This window comes from Pocillopora verrucosa, chromosome 10 (assembly GCF_036669915.1).
Source record: "Pocillopora verrucosa isolate sample1 chromosome 10, ASM3666991v2, whole genome shotgun sequence".
Taxonomy (NCBI): Eukaryota; Metazoa; Cnidaria; class Anthozoa; order Scleractinia; family Pocilloporidae; genus Pocillopora; species Pocillopora verrucosa.
In genome coordinates, this window is record NC_089321.1 from 6,984,948 (window position 1) to 7,001,662 (window position 16,715).

Genomic DNA, 16,715 nt, shown 5'->3' on the forward strand with positions numbered 1-16,715 from the left:
GTAATAATCAAAGATTACTAAAGTGCATTCGATCTCTAGCAAAAGGTTTTCTTTTTTTTAATCGTACTGATTGTGCTGATCTGATCGAGGCTATTTGTGCCACATAACCAGCCAGCCGGTCCAAAATGGTGCCCAATACCTGAAATCGTATGGTATCCCGATCGATCCCCTTGGGACTGGTCCATAAAACCCTCGAGAGTGATTTCCGTAAAAACGACACGATTAGTACGCGTTCTCCTTCGTCGAACGCAATAGATGTCCGTCCACTCTTAACACTCTTCACAAAAATAAATATACAGATAAGACCGTGAGAGACCGACACAGTTTCGTTAAACAGTGGCTAAACTTTGTTTAAATAAACAGCCCATGAAGATTTTTACACTTTTTCTTTTCCACAGATGCTTTTTTTGGTGTGTCTTTTACTCTTTGAGGCATGCGCTGTGTCCATCAGTCCGATGATAAACCGCAATATGGAACGTGACTCCATTCGGGTAATATACAGCTGTGATGATCTCTCATAACGTGAAAACCGACGTCGAATAAGCGTTGTGTCCTGAACGTAATAATGAATAATAATAATGTTTATTTCTTATATTGTGCAGTCTAGCATGCGATAAAGATATGATCGAGTGCGCAATATGATCGAGTGCGCAATTAATTATTATATTGGGCAGCCTTTCGCTGCTCATAAAACAGTGACTGTATTAAATCATATCCTTTCTATTCTCCAAGACAATACAGTCTCGGCTTACGTCAGAGTGGGATATTTTCCTGGTGACAAACTGGCTCCCTTCCTCACTTTAAAGCGGTGATTTGTTTTCTTATTTTCAGGATAATTCAGATCCAGAGAACCATGAGTCCTCCATGGTACAAGCACGATATGCACGAGGCAAGAATAAAACGTCCTAAGAACTTGTAAAGTTCACCTTTAAGTCTCTTGTCCATAAATTATCCTACTTAAAAAACACACTGAATCGTAAAGCTCAGGAAACGGCAACATGATTATGTGTTATTATGGACGAAAAATATGTCCAGCGCAGCCTAACTACTATTCTCTCGTAATTTTAGCGATGGCAACCTAATACAGATAGGTAAAAGTACGAATTTGTGGGATTGGAGTAAAGGTAAGGTGAAACATTGAGATTTTGCGCTTTAGGAACATTTTGAACGAATGACAGTAGTCGTCAACGTTCGTCCCGTCGTATTTACAACTTTTTTTTTTCTTTTTCATCTTAAGACTACACATGATAACGATGGTCGCTTTTTCCTTTTGCAAGGGTTTAAAAATTGAATTGGAATTATGAGTGTCACAATGACGATATCTGCCATAAAATTGTTAAATAAAGAGGACGAATATTGTGGCCAGGGACAACAAAGGTTAAAGAAGAAAAAAATCGTGCATGAAACAGATCGAAAATCTGTCGCGGTTTCGAAAAAGTTTTAGCCGTTGAATTTTGTGGAATTGAATTTTTTAACCCTTTAATTCCCACGAGTGACCGAGACAGAATTTCTCCTCACAATATCGGTATAATACCCAGTGGAAAAGTGATGAGAAAAACCAAAAATATCAATTAGGGAATTATCAGTTGATCCAATACCAGATGATCTCCAAACTAAAGAGTCAAACAACACGGTTGGTGAATGTGCTTTCATCTTTGATGTCCAGTTCTCCAGGTTGTATTTTTCCAGAATCCGTAAAGCGTATATCACCACTGATCATTTTCATTTGTTGGTAAAATGAACAGTGACGCATTAAGATGTTTTGTTTTTCGTTGATCAAAATATTTCTTTCTTTTATTAATCAGAACCACAAACTCCTCCGCCGGTGTTCACAATCGAACCAACGGAGGATAGAACAGAACCATCCTTCCCATTTGCATTTCCCTTCTGAAGTGAAATCAAGAAGTAAAGATGGTAAACTCATAAACCGTTGCTTAGTTCGTAGTCAGGAATACGTCGTTGTTCTTGTCTAGTTTTTTTCCCGTTGATCGTCTTCTTTCAGCTTCTCTGAGCATTTAAGTTCCTTCCTTTCGACATATTTCAGTATCTCATTTTTAATTTTTCTCAGACTACAATTTTTTCCAATATGATCTCGTTTTGCTTTTCCGTGACTCTCTTTAGTGCTGCACTTTGTAAAAAAAAAAGGAAAAACCCAAGGCATATATTCCTTCTGAATTGATAAGCGTCAATCTTTGTTCAATTCATCGATCTTTAAAAACCAGCTGCACAGAACTTAACTAACTTTTCTGTAACTTATTTTCAGCTGTAGATGATCCAGTGAAATTACTGTCTGATGATGACTTCTCGTCTGTTGTATTCTGCAAATGTCATGTTCTTTTATAGAAATTACAACCAGAAAAAATTAAAAACGTTAAAACGCAAGGAATTGGTTTATTTTATTGACTGTGTTATATGTTCCGGTGAGCTCCACATGCTTTTTGCATCAGTGTTCTTTGACAACGTTATTACAGTTAGATGTAAGCGAGCCTTGAAATCGTCGAAATATTAATCGTCTGTTCATAGTTGCTATTTTCTCAAACAGACTTCTCGCGCTGATTATTCAGGCTAAATCATTATTGCAAATTTGTCAAGATTCTCTCTTGTGATAACCACCGCGGCGCCTTTTACCAACATACAAAGAGAAAAAAAACCTCTTTGTTTTAAATGTGGCAACGTGGCTTGAAGTCTGCGAGTCTAGAGCCGATTTAACAAGAAACCTTGATGTGGAGGCGGTGAAATTATGAACAGTTTGTTTAGGGTTTTAATCGCCTCTGTATAGTGGCCTTTTTTCGCACAGACTTTCCCTTTCAAGCAGGTGATATAAATTAGTACGCACGTGTTAACTGAATTTCATCCTGTGGCCAAGAAAGTGAAAGATGACTCTAATTTGGCAATTATATGAGGGGAAATTATGGGTGATTGTTCACCTCGGGGGATTAATTACTCACAAATGAATAATATCGATGACTAATTCATGTTGTCATTGTATGGCCGAGATACCGCTGGTACTTAATTGCCCAAGAAACAATGCATGAATTTAATTTCAATGATAATTTATTACTCCTGATACAAGCCAATTCAATTTTGCAAATTAGTTATATTTTACTCTGGTTGTTATCTACTTGGGATCTCCCATCGAAAAAAAGAGAGCTGGAGAAAAACAACACAAACTTTGACCCAACCGCCGTATAATTTCCTTTGAGGCTAACAAAGGTATGAAGAGTATAATACCAGAATAAAAAAAATTTGGTTCTAGACTCGTTCAGTGAATTCTTTAGAGCTGAACAGTTAGCTTTCCTAGTCAAAGGAAGAGCAGGTGACATTAACGCTATCACAATTTATCGTAAACTGTTTGCACAGCGTAGATAGAAAAAAAAAAGCGGGTCCTTCTTTTATTCTATTAAATTTAATAGCATCAGAACTAATGCCCCATGAAATGGAATGAAAGTTAAACATTATAATTTAAACAACGAAGACATATCTAAACTGTACCACGGCGCTAAACAAAAGCTTCTAATCATTATAATCAGCCAAGCTTGAAATCAATTTAAGTTTGCATATTTATCTAAAGGTAGACTAAGACTATTGTTATAAAAAGACAATCTGCGAAGCTTTTACATCACTTAGTTACCGTGCGTAGGATCTGTTTCCACAAGTACACCATTCAAGGTAGGTTCAGTTCCTCTTGAAGATATAACCAAAACTCTTACTGTAAGAATCATCTCGGGATGTCCTTTTAAAAAAGCTATCCCCCTTTCAACTGATGTAAGGGTTTTTTGTTCACCTCACACTAAAACATGTATTAATTTAGGTTTCTTTGGCAAAACTTCACTCTCAGGTAATATTAGTTGGGACACTTCTTAAAACAACGTTTATGATGTTCAATCGCCCCTCTCCTCTTCCCTACGATGTTTTTCAGTGCTGATGCGTCCATATCATCTTGCAGACCAACATCGAGAGGGGCAGGGATTTTAGTTGGTGTACTAAGAATGTGTCTGGGATTGTTTCTCGCATAAAAAAACAATCCAGTGAGAGGATCAATTTACTAGTTGTTAAAGTAAACTGTTTTTCGCCAAAACGAAACTATGTGGCAAAATTTCTAAATTTTGTTATCAAATCTATCAAGAAAAGTGAAGAAGGTATCCCAGAGTTTTGGATGCAAGGGGCATAATGCCAAAATCCTAATTAGTTTCTTGGAAGGGTGCACTCAGACATTAAATAACAAGTGTTGTCTTTGGTATGTTTTGCCTGCGCGAAGTTTGTGGCTTCTAGATTTTCACAGACAATGAAGTAAGCCGCCCGTTGCTGAAACAAATGGAAATCATAAATGCTATTGTCTGATTAACGAAGAACTTAGCACCTTTTGTTACCTCCAGAGATTCTTCAAATGTCAAGGATCACGTACGCAAGACTTGCAGTTGAAAAGTACTAATGCCATTTATACAGTACAATCCTATCAAGGGTCTTTCGATACAGTCATTACAACATAATACTCAAACCAAGTTGAATGTTAGGAATATTCTTGAAGTTAGCATTGTTTATTGATCTTTAAAAGCTTTAGCCCACAAGCGAGTACAAAACAGAAATCCCGTAATCTATTTATGAATTCGTCATTGACCAATCAGGAAGGCCTTTTTTTGTTAGAGTAAAATAATGCTTGATACTTGTTTGGTTTCACATATCATTTGCATTTAGTAACGACTGCTACGTCTGCACGATAGTGTTACCAGTTTGTAAATGTTCAAGTAAATATTTTTACTGCTGTATAATACAGTTTAAGCGTTAATCACTTAAAAGTTTAAGGAATTTCTCGTCGTATGATTTCCCTTGAGGCCAGATTATTTCCTTTATAAACTTCATTTAAAGGCGATGAGAGAAGTTCGGATATAACGCGCGCTGTCATTGGTTGAAAGAGCATGCTCTATGAGAGTATAGAGCATAGAGCTGAGCTAAAGCTGTCACGCCATCTGCCAAATTGTGCTATGTTCGACCTTTTCCGGGACTTCTTTTTAGCTTTTTTCCGATAATTGAAAGTGAAGTTTCGGAACAAGCGAGCCGGTAAGTAGCAACAGAAGAACATAGAAGTGGGGAGAAACTCAAGAAGTGGGGAGAAACACGAGACGTAGTCGAGTGTTTCTCCCTACACTTCTTTCGTGCTCTAGCCGCTTCCTGCGTGCTTTGTAACAGAACAGAGCACAGTCAAGGCTTCTCTATTTGTTAAATGATGTGGACTCATGGGGCCAGTTATAACACGAGCTCTACAACCTAAACCACGGTTTTACAAAATCAGTGGGCCTTGGGCTTTCTCTACGAGAAGTTTTATTTAATAAATGTTCGTCCGCTCTTAACACTCTTAACAAATAAATGTTCAGATAAAAGGTTCAGCTGAAACCGAGAATTGTTTAAATAAACAACCCATAAAGAATTTTATACTTTTTCTTTTCTACAGATGCTTTTTTTAGTGTGTCTTTTACTCTTTGAGGCATACGCTGTTTCCATTAGCCCAATAATAGGCCGCGATATGGAACGTGACTCCATTCAGGTAATATCAGTAAAACTGTGATAATCTTTCATGACGTGTTAACCGACATCAAATAAGCGTTTTGTCCTGAACGTATTCGCTTTCGCTGCTCATCAAGCAATGACTGTATTAAATCATATCATTTAAGCGCTCCTTTCTATTCACCAAGACAATACAACCTCGGCTTACGCGATGGTCAGAGAAGGATATTTTCCTGGTAACAAACTAGCTCCCTCCCTCACTTTATAGCTGTGATTTGTTTTCTTATTTTCAGGATAATTCAGATCCAGAGAACCAGGATGAGTCCTCCATGGTACAAGCACGATATGCACGTGGCAAGTATAAAACATCTTAAGAACTTGTAAAGTTCACCTCTAAGTCTCTTGTCCACAAGTTATTCCACTTAACAAGCTCAGGAAATGGCAACATGGTCATGTGTTACTATGGACGAAAATTTGTCCAGCGTAGCCGAACTACTATTCTATCGTAATTTTAGTGATAGTAACCTAATACAGATAGGTAAAAGTACAAATTTGTGGGATTGGAGTAAAGGTAAGGTGAAACATTGAGATTTCGCACTTCAGGAACATTTTGAGCGAATGACAGTGGTCGTTAACGTTCTTCCTTTGTCATTGATGATGACCGAGTACATCTAAAGGGTCCATTGCTTACGTCTGTGGCTGATGAATCCGATGCAAGCTTAAGAGACTGCGGCTCAAGTTGGATATTGGTGGTTGGAAAGTTGACTCTGGACATCCCCAACATGTCTTCCTCATCGAATTCAGCAATATTTTGTCGCTCATTCTAACACTGTCACTGTTTTGCATAACGTTTCAGAACCCAAAAGATGTACATACAGAAACAAGGAATATAAACCGGGCGCAAAAGTTGACATAAATTTGGGTCCGGATTATGCAAGATGCGATCGATGCACATGTACCAAGAAAGGAAAATTCCGCAAATGCACCAAATTGTACTATTGTGAAGTGGGCTTTCTGAAGTGTAAGGTTGAGGATTATGAATGGCTTCCTGGTAAATGCTGTCCTGAGTGCAAACGAAAAAGTAAGTTACCTACTGTTCATAGCTTTCTCAATCCTCGTTTCGCTTGTGTGCCTTGAGTTTTAGTGTGTGTACAGAGTCCGTGCAGGGATGCTCGTTTTTCTTGCTATTTGTTTCTGTCTTCTGTTTCTGCACTTGCACGCTTTTGAATTTTTTCTTTCATTAACTCTCAGTTCTACGATTTTCAGTTTTCTGTGTATGACTCGCCAGTAGTTCTATAAATTAATTTGTTTAAAATATGCATCGAGGCCAACTACCTCAACTTAATAATTAGATTATTATCATTGTGTATCGTCTGCACTTTCCATTTTTGCTCGTTTATTTTGCGTTTAAGTACCTGAATCTTGACCTCCAACCGTTCCTCACCTAAAAAAACTAATAGGGCCACTTGCCTTCGTTTAGTGGCTTTTTTTCAGATAAGAACTGGAAAAAAATTAAGAATTCAGTTTACTCTGTCAATTACACGTGTACCAGGTGTGTATGTAACAATGGAATCTCTCTTCTAATGCGTTCAAAACTGACCAATTCCTTTTTAAGCTTTAAATATTGAAGTTTTTGATTTACAGGTTGCACCGACGACAGAAAGGTCGGGGAAAAATGGGAGAGGATAAAAAGCATGACGGGCCAAAATAAAGGCATTTGCTCTCTTTGTGAATGTTTAGCAGACGGCGAAGAGTTCTGCCAAGACAGTCGTTTCATTTGCTTTGACATATCAGGGTGTCTGGAGACTGAGATAAAACCGGACTTCTGCTGTCCACAGTGCAGTAAGTATTACCAAAGAGATGATAATGAAATAAATGCATGGAATAAGAGAAAAAGAGGAAGAAAGATGACTCACAGAAAAAAAAAAACTGAATAATCACTACATGTTCAAGCTAGAGCACAGGAAGTTTACAACAGCGCAGAAAAGGCATCCTTTTCGTAAGCTAGGAGAGTTGATTGAGGCGAGAAAATGGTCCATTTAAACAGCCTTGAAAAAATTCAATTTAATATCAAACGACCGGTTTTCAGGTTGTGGTTATGTGGACTTTTTAAGCTGCTGTACTGCGTTGAAAACTGCTATTAAAATGTGAACAATTAATAACCTAGCAACAAGAAGTCCAATATGCAGAGTTTCAATGAGTCCATGAGGTGGCAAAAGTTGCGTATGTGTTGGTCTTAGAGAGAGACTGCTCTCTGGGTTATAGGTCCTTGATAACGTCACATATAGAGGGAGAGTAAGTTTTTAATGCAGATGAAGGTAATCATCGACGCGGAACTAGTGAATGTGAAGAAGATAGCAGTTCGTAGATGAAAGTCGCGATCCTTGTCGAAAGTGACTGCATCATGAGAAAAACGATTTTACTTCTTTCGTAGAGTTGTTAATGTTTCCGTACACATTGTTCTCGGCAAATGTAGTTGTTGTCCTCATTTTCGCAAGTACTTGGGGAATTGATGTAGCCAGTGTCCTAAGATGACAGTTCATTGCTCTTTTTCTATCAAACCTTTCAGAAACTTGGGCCAAATCAACTACGACTGATGCACCAAGCTTTACCATTATACCGACGGAACCTACAGAACCACCGCCGTTTCCACTTTTCCCGTTTGACTCCAATGAAGACAAAGAAACTTAAGACCAGGCTCGACAAATGTTTTTTTTTCGCAGATGCGATTTACTTCGAGTAGTTTTTCAAAGGAAGAGTGAGCATGACGATTCTAATGACTTGTTCTAAGAAATAAGAGATCGTTGAATGGATGTGTTCGCGAGACTTAATTAAACCTGGAAATAAAACTTGAAAAGAAATTGAAAACGCATCTTCTTGTTTGCTGCAGTCATTTTAATTTAAATTACATCCAGTATCAGTTACTTTAGTGGTTAAACTGCATCAGGATGATTTTTGGCAGTTTCTTTAATGTTTCGCTGGGAACGAGTCAACCATAAAATTTAAGCAAATGTTTTGATACCCTATCTATCTTCTTTTGTCTGCTATTGCTTTTTGAGAGTTTCTATGATTCAATGAAAAACTTTGCAGATCAGGATATATTGTTCTGGTCCGGCGGTCATTTCATTTCTTCTCCTCATTTACGCACAGTCGAAATTTGTCAGACTATATTTATGCTGTGATGCTTTAACAAAGCGGGACATCCTGAGCGAACATTATTGACAACTATTTCCACTGCTGTGACCAATCAGAACGCGCCATGGTGGAAACACGTGGCCATATAATCAAAGAATGGTCCGGCGGTCATTTCGTTTCTACTCCTCATTTACGCACAGTCGAAATTTGTCAGACTACATTTTATGCTTGATGCTTTAACAAAGCGGGACATCCTGAGCGAACATTATTGACGACTATCTCCACTGCTGTGACCAATCAGAACGCGACATGGTGGAAACACGTGGCCATATAATCAAAGAATGGGTCCAGCCTCACGCACAATGAAATATATCCACGAAGTGCATTTGAGTTGACTGGTAACTCTGCAGTCATCTCTCAAATGATCATGGTATCATTTTTCAGTCTTAAGGTATCATGTGCAGATATTTAAAAGCTTTCGTGATATTCAATCATTCACTGCTATAATTTTTGCCGGTTTTCTTCCTTCCATCAATTTGATATCAGAATTATATGCTCTATTGTTCAGATCTCCTAGTTACCTCTATTATGATGAAAGAATTTCATTGTGTTGTCTGTTTTGTTTTCGTGTTCTTGCACGGAATCAATGCTGTGGAAAAGCCAAAAAATATAATTAATACGAATATATATATTTGTACTTTTCTAAAAAATCAGTTCCTCTTCTTGCTTCGAAGGATGGAAATGTATTTTGATTAACAAAATACCCAAATAGGACAAGTCGTGAACACTTTGGTCGTCACTTTTTAATTAACAATTCAGATGTGTTAAATTTGCCAACAATTAATCGAAGAAAGAGATCTCTATGGACGCCTATGACTTTGAGAAAGAAGAAAGTTTGTTCTCTTAAATAACAAAAGCCTAATTTTCACGGTCTTCAAAATTGCTAACTCGATTTCTTTTGAAATATTGAGCTGCATTTATATGTTAAAAACCGTTAATTCTTTCTGAGATGACTACTTTTGGGAAACATGAATTAGATCCATTTAACGTGGAGGACAGATGGTTCACTATCAAGTCTTGGGTAGGTCGAGTTTAGCACAGATATTTTAGTATTTCTGTCGTATTTCAACGCCGAAATTTCATATGATTGAACATGCCTTAATATCATGTATTAGTCCATAGAGAATACACGTTACGATTTAGACTTGCGATGCTAATCAAAAATCGTCAGGATTCTTTGGTTGTGCTATTGCTTGCATAAAGGTGAAACACCTTACACTATAGTTTTTATCCTTTTGCGGTCAGAAAATTTGGAGGCTTTCTGGTGGTATACATTTTTTAATGTATCAATCTTGTAAGCCATCGTTAACCGTATCGACGCTTGTGGAACCTGTAGACTATGTTTTGTTGCGACACTCATATGTTTATTTAGTTGGAGCCCAGCCTTATTATTTAACTGTCATTTTAAACTGATGTGGCTTAACAACCGTCGTCAACCACCATTAGCTGGTTGGATCGTAAATAATTTTAACTTTAAGATGGAGAGAGAGTTTAATGTGGCGACCATCCTTAATCTTTAGGCATATATTATGTGGCTACAGACTAATCATATCAGTTCATCTATACTGAAATGCTTGAAATTTCGTTCTTCGCCTAGTTTCTTGGACGGGAAAAATTGGCCTTATTCTTCACTGCTTAATCGAACGTAAATTAAAATAGCCATTTTTTTCAAACCTTCGGTGTTTGACCATTTCAGGCAGTACTTTTGTTTCAAGAGACGTTAAATACTCCGCTTCGGAAATCGCTTAAGATGACCGAAGAAACAAAGGGATGCTGGCGTCAGATATAGTTGGACAGATGTCCCAGTATTCGAAGTCATTGCTTTGAGAGCAATTGACGCCATTTAGTTTTTTTTTAATGCATAAACAGTGATCATGACTGTATGGGTCATAATTACTCGGCGAAAACCTAAATTTAAGCAAGAAATTAACGAAATTAGGTTAAATTCTGAGAATTAATTATACAAAATGAAATCGCATTTTTTCCCGCTGACAAAACAAATTTAATGTGTTTTGTAAAGTTAACTATTGATCTAGGCCCCTGACCTCTTTTTGACGTTTGTTTACAAAGCAATAAAGTTGGCGTCTTTCGAATACTTACAATACATTACGCTAGCATCATACCGTTTTCAGTAACTTGAATTAAGCGAAGTTCTTGACGTTCCAAAGAGTTGCAATTTATCAGATATATGGTTAGTGAGAACTTTGTACTTGGGTATTTTATTTCAGTTATTGAAGTTTTAATTTCATGAGTTGAATTTTTATTTTAAACTTTGTAACCAATTCAGTCTGCCTCTCAGTACGCTTAACAGGAAACGCGAACACCACTGGATTAGTTTTTCTCCGGCTACACCATATCAGGTGAAGGTCAGAAAAACGTCTGTTAAAACGACACTGACTCGCATTTATCAGCATCCTTTGAAGTCAACCTAAGTTTAAAACAGGGCTGCTCAGGAGGTTCATTATTACTTTCCTCACATTTCACCATTGCATTTTGCTGTAAAACCTTGTTATTGTCAGTAACTTCTTATAAGGATAAGGTAAGACGCTACAAATCTCCAAAATTTGAGAATACCATAAGTCAATATGATTTAGGAAGGGTCGTTCAAAATACCATAAAAAATATAGCAATCATGCAGAAGTGAAGAAAAGCCACTGTTTGAGTCTTCAAACATGTAATCAATATTATCTGACAGCAATTTTAGCCTATAATGCTGTAACAGCACAAAATGTGCCTGCCACATGCATGTTGAATCTAGGAGAAACTATTGAGGAAAATCTCTTGTTAAGTGCAAGGAGCAATTGAAACAAACCATTTACAAGTTATGCTGGAAGAATAAATTTATTTTGCCTTTTCATCCTTTTAAAAAGTCGTTATAGCTAAACATTTGAATTCAGACATCGAATGTACTATAGAGTCTCCATAATTGATATTTAATACACTTCTGTAAGTTCAGGAGTGGGGTAGGGCTTATTAATTCCTTGACTTCTGGGTAGGCTTTTATTTCGCGAAAATTCCCTTGGGGCAGAACATCGATGTATTGAATACAATATACAGAATGTATGTCTTCGGTTGAAAATCAACAAAAACGGAAGCTAGTAGAGGCTTTCAAATACTTGCATATTTAAATTGAGCCCAAACGAATCACTGAGAAAATATTGTTTCAGAGTTTGTGTTCAGGGAGGGGGGTGAAAGGACGTATCAAAGAGGGGTCTTTCAACTTGTTATTGAATGATACCATCCAACTACGAATGGTATTGAACTGAATTAAATAAACGTTGAGAAAAGCGGAAAACTTAAAACCGTCTAGGTTTAAAATGCCGAAAATTTCTTTAAAACGACGACGTTTCGAAGTTACTTAGTGCCATTAAAGGTCAAGTCAAGATAAAATCCTAAGTGGGCATTTAAAAGTAGAAGGAATTCCTTAGAGGTATGAATATGATGGCAAAGTAAAACAAAGAGAAACTGCCCATAAATAAAGAATATAATAATAATAGACATTTTTAATCTGAACGAAGTCAACCAGATTGATAGACTGTCAATTAAATTTTTCAGAGTGCACAAGAAGTAGGAAGATGGTCGTCAAATTCAACGTGGTGCTTATCATCTTCGTTTGTATTTTAATTTCTATCGAGGGTCGTTCGGTTAAAGAGGTAAGTGATTCATGCAAAATACGGAATCGTTCTCTTACTTTAGATAGTTTGGCTTGGGCTGTTTACGTAGATAACATTATTGTCTCTTGGGGAGGAACTTGCCGGGCTGAATAGAATAAGTATTGTTGCGGTAATTAGTTCCCTTCAACAATTGACTTTATCGTTTCCGTATAGCTGTACGCTTGCACCTAAATCGATAACTCAGGTTGTCATGAATAAAGGCAAGGGAAGAGATGGACCAAGTTAATGTTCACTTATTTGGTTTTTTTTCAGGACAGTTTTGATATTGAGACCCATAACAAGTCTGTGGTGATGGAAGAACGAGGTACACGAAGAAAAATCGTTATATTGAAAACAGTTCATGAATTTCATATCAATGTTTCAACCATTCTACTACAAAGGTAAGTGCGGTAAGCTGCATGACCAAAACGCAGTGCTTAGGAAATGACCACACGGTGACCGTCAGTCTTTTGTTCCGTAAACAGTGAACGGATGACATCTGCAAAATTCGTCAATGCTGGATTATCGCTAATATCCATTGCTAAATGATTCGAAACGAGATGCACCTTGAAAATAACTTGACCGAGAAACAGCTTTTAGGAAAGTTGCCAAGTATGACTAAAACTGGGTATGGAGATCTTACAGATACTGCCTCTTACCTAGAACCGCAATGACTCATTATAAGTCTCTTTAAATGGAACATAATTCCCATATGATTATTGGTATTTTGCTTCACATTTTAGGATCAGGAGGGTGCACATATAGGAACAACGAATACGAACCAGGCGCAACCGTTAACATCGCTGTGGCTCCAAAGTATGATCGCTGCGATGAGTGCAAATGCATTAGAGGGAAATTCAAAAAATGCACAAAGTTATACAGTTGTCACGTAACTAATCAGTGTAAGATGGAAGACTATGTATGGCGTCCAGATAGTTGCTGCCCTGAATGCAAACAAAAAGGCGAGCCCTGTATTATTTTTCTCTTTCTATCGACATATGTCTCTAATGTGCCTAACATTTATTAACCTGTGAACAGTTTGTCTTTCTGTTCTTGTTATTAGTTTCTGTATTCTTTTCTTCAGCACGTACTCATGCTATAGGAGACTTTTAAAATTTACCCATTTATCTTCGATCTCCACATCACCTGTGTTTCTTTCATTCTGAGTTCTAACTCAGGTGCTCCGTGGTAGGGCCTAAATTCAAAATTTGTGGTTAGTCCAGCCGTGACAGCTATCGAAACTCTTAAGCGTAAAGAGAACGTCCAACAAAAACAACAACATTACATGAGAGGGACAATATTTTCACATGCTTTTCACAGCTTTTCACGTTCCTTTATTTCACATGAAGTAAGTTTAGACTGTGAAAACCTCATAAAGAATTTGTTCTTTGCATTGATTTAACAATATTTCTATTAGAGTTCCTTACTTATAGATTGTCAATCAGTAAAAATGTCCGCCTTATCCACTTTTATTTTCTTTTAGACCTTCAAACTCTTAATAACAAATACCCCAGATGATGTTTTACTTTCCCCTTATACACCAAATTCTTTTCCCCTCGATTCTTCAGTTACAAAGAGAAAATAACTTTCAAATCTCCAAATTCCTTGTTCTCATTCCTGTTTTGTATTTCGTCCTCCGATTAATTATTTTCTGCAGGGACTGCAGATTCCCATTTTACATTTATTGTTGATCTACTTTATCTAAAGAATAAACCCATGGCGATCCATGATCATTGACCATCATTGACGTTTTTGATTTACAGGTTGTTCCGATGACAGAAAAGTTGGCGAAAAATGGGAGAGGTTAGTGCGTTTGCCGGAGGGTGAGAAGGAAGGAATCTGTTCTTTATGCGAATGCAACGCAGACGGTACAGAGTTTTGTAAAGAAAATCTTTTGTTATGCTTCAAACCAGAAGGATGCATAGAGACTGAAATGAAGCTGGATCACTGCTGTCCTCAGTGCAGTAAGTATCGGCAAAACAACAGATCCACTGGAAGTCCAGGCTCATGATACGAAACGAACGTGAAGGCGATTCTTTCTTCATTGCGTCAACAAGGGTCTAGTTTACGTTCGGTACAGGTCTTGAGCTTGGGATATCACTGGTGGGCCCCTCACACACACAAAAAAAAACTTGCTAGTCAATCTAACACGTTATTGTGGCCAGAATTGTGGTAGCCCATAAAATATTACTTTTGAAAAGTTTTCAGCCTGGCTGGGTTAACATGATACTCCATGATGTAAAACAATTTCATTGCTTCGTTTGAGTTAAGATCACAACTAAATGGCGAACTCAGAGCCACTTAATCTTTGCCTTTCTTCGTTCCCCCCCCCCATCCCCAGAACTTCTGTAGGAGAGGACCGAAGTGGATTAGGATAGCCATTGTTCAAGCCGAAGTTTAGTGACCCGTGTGGCTTGGCGACCGAAAACAAAATTGAAATTTCTAATCATTAAGTCTTCTTTCAAAAGAGATTGTGGGAACGTGAATGTAAGTGTTCTCTAGATCTGCAAGAAGAATAAAAAGTAGTCCATCCATAGTTAAACAAAGAAGCAACCACCTCAACTCCTGCGCAAGTGCATTTGTTTATTTTTCCTCTCGAACAAACCTTACAGAAACATGGGCAACAGCGGTTACTACACCACCACCCATCTTTACAATAGAGGAAGGTACAGAAGAATCCTCACTTCCGTTTCCATTTGGTTTCGATGCCAATACGGATCAAGACCGATAACAACAGGTACTGACAAAATATATATCTATAAGACTCCTTCTTTTCATGTCTGCGATAAAAGACATAATGGAGACGTTTCGTTTGTTGTTTTCCTTTTCTTTTTACTTATCACAGGATTTATTTTTTAACGAGGAGGGTGGGTGGGTGGAATTTTGAGAGGGTACAACTGGAATAAAGACAACAGTAGTCTACCGTTAAAATCGATGATAACCTAGGTTATCTGTAACAGAACCTTACATATGTCTAGAATCACGTAGGAACAAAAATGCTCTGTTCGAGCAAAACTTGCGAGATACATTGCCCTTGTTGGTTATCAATCTATGAGGCTTTTAATCTTATAAGTGACAAACTTCTCCAGTCTCATGCTTGTAAACGATCGATTTGGTGTAAGTCTTATCTCAGAACATCTTTTTCTTTTTGCAGGTAATGCTTTTCTTCGGCCATTTACTTACAGGTGTGCATGATGTCGTGAAAAATTTTATTCCGCATTTTGCGGAAGAATCGTGATGATGAATCGTGCTTAAACAAGTCACTTTTGTGAGAACTGTATAGAATATGGAAATAAAGACTAACCAGAAATGGAAATACGGAAATACATTGAAGATTTAGATATATGAAAATTCACATATTTGCACTGCGGTGGAAAGATGAAATTAGAAGATCCTCGCAGCTAAGAACACTACTGAAACTAGTAGTTGTAAGTAGGACCTGAAAAAATTTCAGGCCCGTACGGGATTTGAACCCATGACCTCTGCGATACCGGTGCAGCGCTCTACCAATTGAGCTAACAAGCCAACTGGGAGCTGGTCAATGAATTGGGTACAAATAAACATCCGAGTGAATGAAGATTTAGATATATGAAAATTCACATATTTGCACTGCGGTGGAAAGATGAAATTAGAAGATCCTCGCAGCTAAGAACACTACTGAAACTAGTAGTTGTAAGTAGGACCTGAAAAAAATTTCAGGCCCGTACGGGATTTGAACCCATGACCTCTGCGATACCGGTGCAGCGCTCTACCAATTGAGCTAACAAGCCAACTGGGAGCTGGTCAATGAATTGGGTACAAATAAACATCCGAGTGAATGAAGATTTAGATATATGAAAATTCACATATTTGCACTGCGGTGGAAAGATGAAATTAGAAGATCCTCGCAGCTAAGAACACTACTGAAACTAGTAGTTGTAAGTAGGACCTGAAAAAAAAAAATTTCAGGCCCGTACGGGATTTGAACCCATGACCTCTGCGATACCGGTGCAGCGCTCTACCAATTGAGCTAACAAGCCAACTGGGAGCTGGTCAATGAATTGGGTACAAATAAACATCCGAGTTTTTCAGGTCCTACTTACAACTACTAGTTTCAGTAGTGTTCTTAGCTGCGAGGATCTTCTAATTTCATCTTTCCACCGCAGTGCAAATATGTGAATTTTCATATATCTAAATCTTCATTCACTCGGATGTTTATTTGTACCCAATTCATTGACCAGCTCCCAGTTGGCTTGTTAGCTCAATTGGTAGAGCGCTGCACCGGTATCGCAGAGGTCATGGGTTCAAATCCCGTACGGGCCTGAAATTTTTTTCAGGTCCTACTTACAACTACTAGTTTCAGTAGTGTTCTTAGCTGCGAGGATC

The 16,715-nt window shown here is 37.7% G+C and overlaps 2 protein-coding genes across 7 annotated transcripts; both read left to right on the forward strand.

Annotated features, from left to right (window-relative positions):
- The first annotated feature begins 182 nt into the window (after nucleotides 1–182).
- LOC131790441 (uncharacterized) lies at nucleotides 183–8,362 on the forward strand. Of its 5 annotated transcripts, XM_059107659.2 has the most exons (8): nucleotides 3,161–3,213; nucleotides 3,572–3,669; nucleotides 4,377–4,425; nucleotides 5,450–5,542; nucleotides 5,796–5,856; nucleotides 6,359–6,583; nucleotides 7,147–7,344; nucleotides 8,072–8,362. In XM_059107659.2, the coding sequence occupies exons 4-8, from the start codon at nucleotides 5,450–5,452 to the stop codon at nucleotides 8,191–8,193; spliced, it is 699 nt and encodes a 232-aa protein (XP_058963642.2). In that variant the 5' UTR covers nucleotides 3,161–3,213; nucleotides 3,572–3,669; nucleotides 4,377–4,425; the 3' UTR covers nucleotides 8,194–8,362. The 5 variants fall into 5 exon arrangements, with proteins under 5 accessions (XP_058963645.2, XP_058963644.2, XP_058963642.2 ...); XM_059107656.2 differs by lacking the exon at nucleotides 4,377–4,425 and having other exon boundaries at nucleotides 3,162–3,213; XM_059107661.2 differs by lacking the exons at nucleotides 3,572–3,669; nucleotides 4,377–4,425 and having other exon boundaries at nucleotides 3,143–3,213.
- Nucleotides 8,363–8,807: 445 nt separating this feature from the next.
- LOC131790440 (BMP-binding endothelial regulator protein) lies at nucleotides 8,808–15,681 on the forward strand. 2 transcript variants are annotated; one of them, XM_066173741.1, is made up of 8 exons: nucleotides 8,808–9,088; nucleotides 9,675–9,718; nucleotides 12,253–12,350; nucleotides 12,624–12,675; nucleotides 13,094–13,312; nucleotides 14,114–14,314; nucleotides 14,963–15,087; nucleotides 15,505–15,681. In XM_066173741.1, the coding sequence occupies exons 2-7, from the start codon at nucleotides 9,697–9,699 to the stop codon at nucleotides 15,079–15,081; spliced, it is 711 nt and encodes a 236-aa protein (XP_066029838.1). In that variant the 5' UTR covers nucleotides 8,808–9,088; nucleotides 9,675–9,696; the 3' UTR covers nucleotides 15,082–15,087; nucleotides 15,505–15,681. The 2 variants fall into 2 exon arrangements, with proteins under 2 accessions (XP_066029838.1, XP_058963638.2); XM_059107655.2 differs by lacking the exon at nucleotides 9,675–9,718 and having other exon boundaries at nucleotides 8,809–9,088; nucleotides 15,505–15,678.
- Nucleotides 15,682–16,715: the final 1,034 nt, after the last annotated feature.

Excerpts from the sequence above, each read along its gene's own strand:
- LOC131790441 (XM_059107662.2), top strand. The coding sequence starts at position 399 with ATGCTTTTTTTGGTGTGTCTTTTACTCTTTGAGGCATGCGCTGTGTCC. Across the intron at positions 6,584-7,146 it reads TCCTGAGTGCAAACGAAAAA|GTTGCACCGACGACAGAAAG; the intron begins GTAAGTTACCTA and ends TTTGATTTACAG. Across the intron at positions 7,345-8,071 it reads CTTCTGCTGTCCACAGTGCA|AAACTTGGGCCAAATCAACT; the intron begins GTAAGTATTACC and ends CAAACCTTTCAG.
- LOC131790440 (XM_066173741.1), top strand. The coding sequence starts at position 9,697 with ATGGTTCACTATCAAGTCTTGG. Across the intron at positions 9,719-12,252 it reads GGTTCACTATCAAGTCTTGG|AGTGCACAAGAAGTAGGAAG; the intron begins GTAGGTCGAGTT and ends TAAATTTTTCAG. Across the intron at positions 12,351-12,623 it reads AGGGTCGTTCGGTTAAAGAG|GACAGTTTTGATATTGAGAC; the intron begins GTAAGTGATTCA and ends GTTTTTTTTCAG.